At 70.0% G+C, this 1,731-nt stretch overlaps 1 protein-coding gene across 1 annotated transcript in view; it reads left to right on the top strand.

Moving 5' to 3' along the window:
• Nucleotides 1-819: 819 nt before the first annotated feature.
• LOC113942150 (nuclear receptor ROR-gamma-like) overlaps nt 820-1,731 on the top strand; it is a gene marked incomplete at both ends in the record, with an annotated part of 1,475 nt that continues 563 nt past the window's right edge. The window contains one exon of the mRNA XM_027633291.1: nt 820-961. Coding sequence (XP_027489092.1) covers nt 820-961 — 142 coding nt within the window. The remainder of the gene's footprint in view (nt 962-1,731) is intronic.

A 1,731-nucleotide genomic window follows, 5' to 3' on the forward strand; every position in this document is an offset into this window, starting at 1 on the left:
GGGGGGGTGTTGGGGGGACATGGGGGGGACATGGGGGACATGGGGGGACACGGGAGGGATGGGAGGACACGGGGGACATGGGGGGACATGGGGGGACACGGGGGGCAGGGGGACGAGGGGGACACGGGGGCATTTGGGGGATCATGGGGGACATGAGGGGTGTGGGGGGACACGGGGGTGATGTGGGGGGTGCTGAGGGGACATGGGGCTGTGGGGGTGACATGGGGGACATGGGGAGACATGGAGGGGACACAGGAGGATATGGGAGGATACAGGGGGACGAGGGGGACATGGGGGCATTTGGGGGGTCATGAGGGACATGAGGTGACAAGGGGGGGCCATGGGGGCCATGGGGGTGATGGGGTGGGGCTGAGGGGACATGGGGGACGTGGGGGACATTGGGGGGGGACATAAGGGGACATGGGGGGAGACATGGGAGGGATGGGAGGACACGGGGGACACAGGGGCACATGGGGGGGACATGGGGGGACACAGGAGGGACGGGGTGACACAGGGTACCATGGGGTGACACGGGGGTGCCATCACGGTGCCATGGGGTGCCATGGGGATGCCATGGGGTGACACAGGGGTGCCATGGGGTGACACGGGATGCCATGGGATGCCATGGGGTGCCATGAGGTGCCATGGGATGCCATGGGGTGCCACGGGGTGCCATGGGGTGCCATGGGATGCCATGGGGTGACACGGGGGTGCCATGGGGTGCCATGGGATGCCATGGGGTGACACGGGATGCCATGGCATGCCATGGGGTGCCATGGGGTGACACGGGGGTGCCATGGGGCGCCTCCCCCCTCGCAGGGGTTCTTCCGGCGCAGCCAGAAGGGCGGCCCGAGCTACGCGTGCAGCCGCCAGCAGAACTGTCCCATCGACCGCGCCACCCGCAACCGCTGCCAGCACTGCCGCCTGCAGAAGTGCCTCCGCCTCGGCATGTCCCGCGACGGTGCGTGACAGCCGGGGACACCGCGGGGACACCGCGGGGACACCGCGGGGACATCCCTCCCTACGCTGGGACAGCCGGGACAGAGGGGGGGCACCGCAGGGACATCCCTCCCCGCCCTGCGGATACCTGTCCCTAAATCTGGGGACACCCGCCCCAGAGACAGGGACACCCCTGGGGACATCCGTCCCTGTCCTGGGGACACCCCTCCGTGCCCCTGGGGACACTCCTGTCCCTAAATCTGGGGACACTTCTCCCCTCCTCCTGTCCCTGCCCTGGGGACACCCCCGGTGACACCCGGCCCTGCCAAAGGGGACACCCGGCCCCGCCCCCTGTCCCTGCCCTGGGGACACCCGTCTGCACCCTTGGTGACACCCTTGGGGACCTCCCTCCCGGCCCCCTGTCCCTCACCCCTGGGGACACCCGTGTCCCTCTCCTGGGGGCACCGATTCCTCTCCTGGGGACATCCCTCCCGGCCCCCTGTCCCCTCCCCTGGTGACACCTGTCCCCCTCCTGGGGACACCTGCCCCCCTCCTGGGGACATCTCTCCCGGTCCCCTGTCCCCTCCCACATCTGGGGACACCCGTCCCTGTCCTGGGGACACCGGTTCCTCTCCTGGGGACATCCCTCCCGGCCCCCTGTCCCCTCCCCTGGTGACACCCGTCCCCGCACCTGGGACACCCGTCTGCACCCCTGGTGTCACCCGTCCCCGCTCTGTCCCCTCCCCTGGTGACACCCGTCCCCGCTCTGGGGACACCTCTCTGCACCCCTGG

This window comes from Corapipo altera, unplaced genomic scaffold, assembly GCF_003945725.1.
Source record: "Corapipo altera isolate COAL_440 unplaced genomic scaffold, ASM394572v1 56142, whole genome shotgun sequence".
In the NCBI taxonomy this organism is placed as follows: domain Eukaryota; kingdom Metazoa; phylum Chordata; class Aves; order Passeriformes; family Pipridae; genus Corapipo; species Corapipo altera.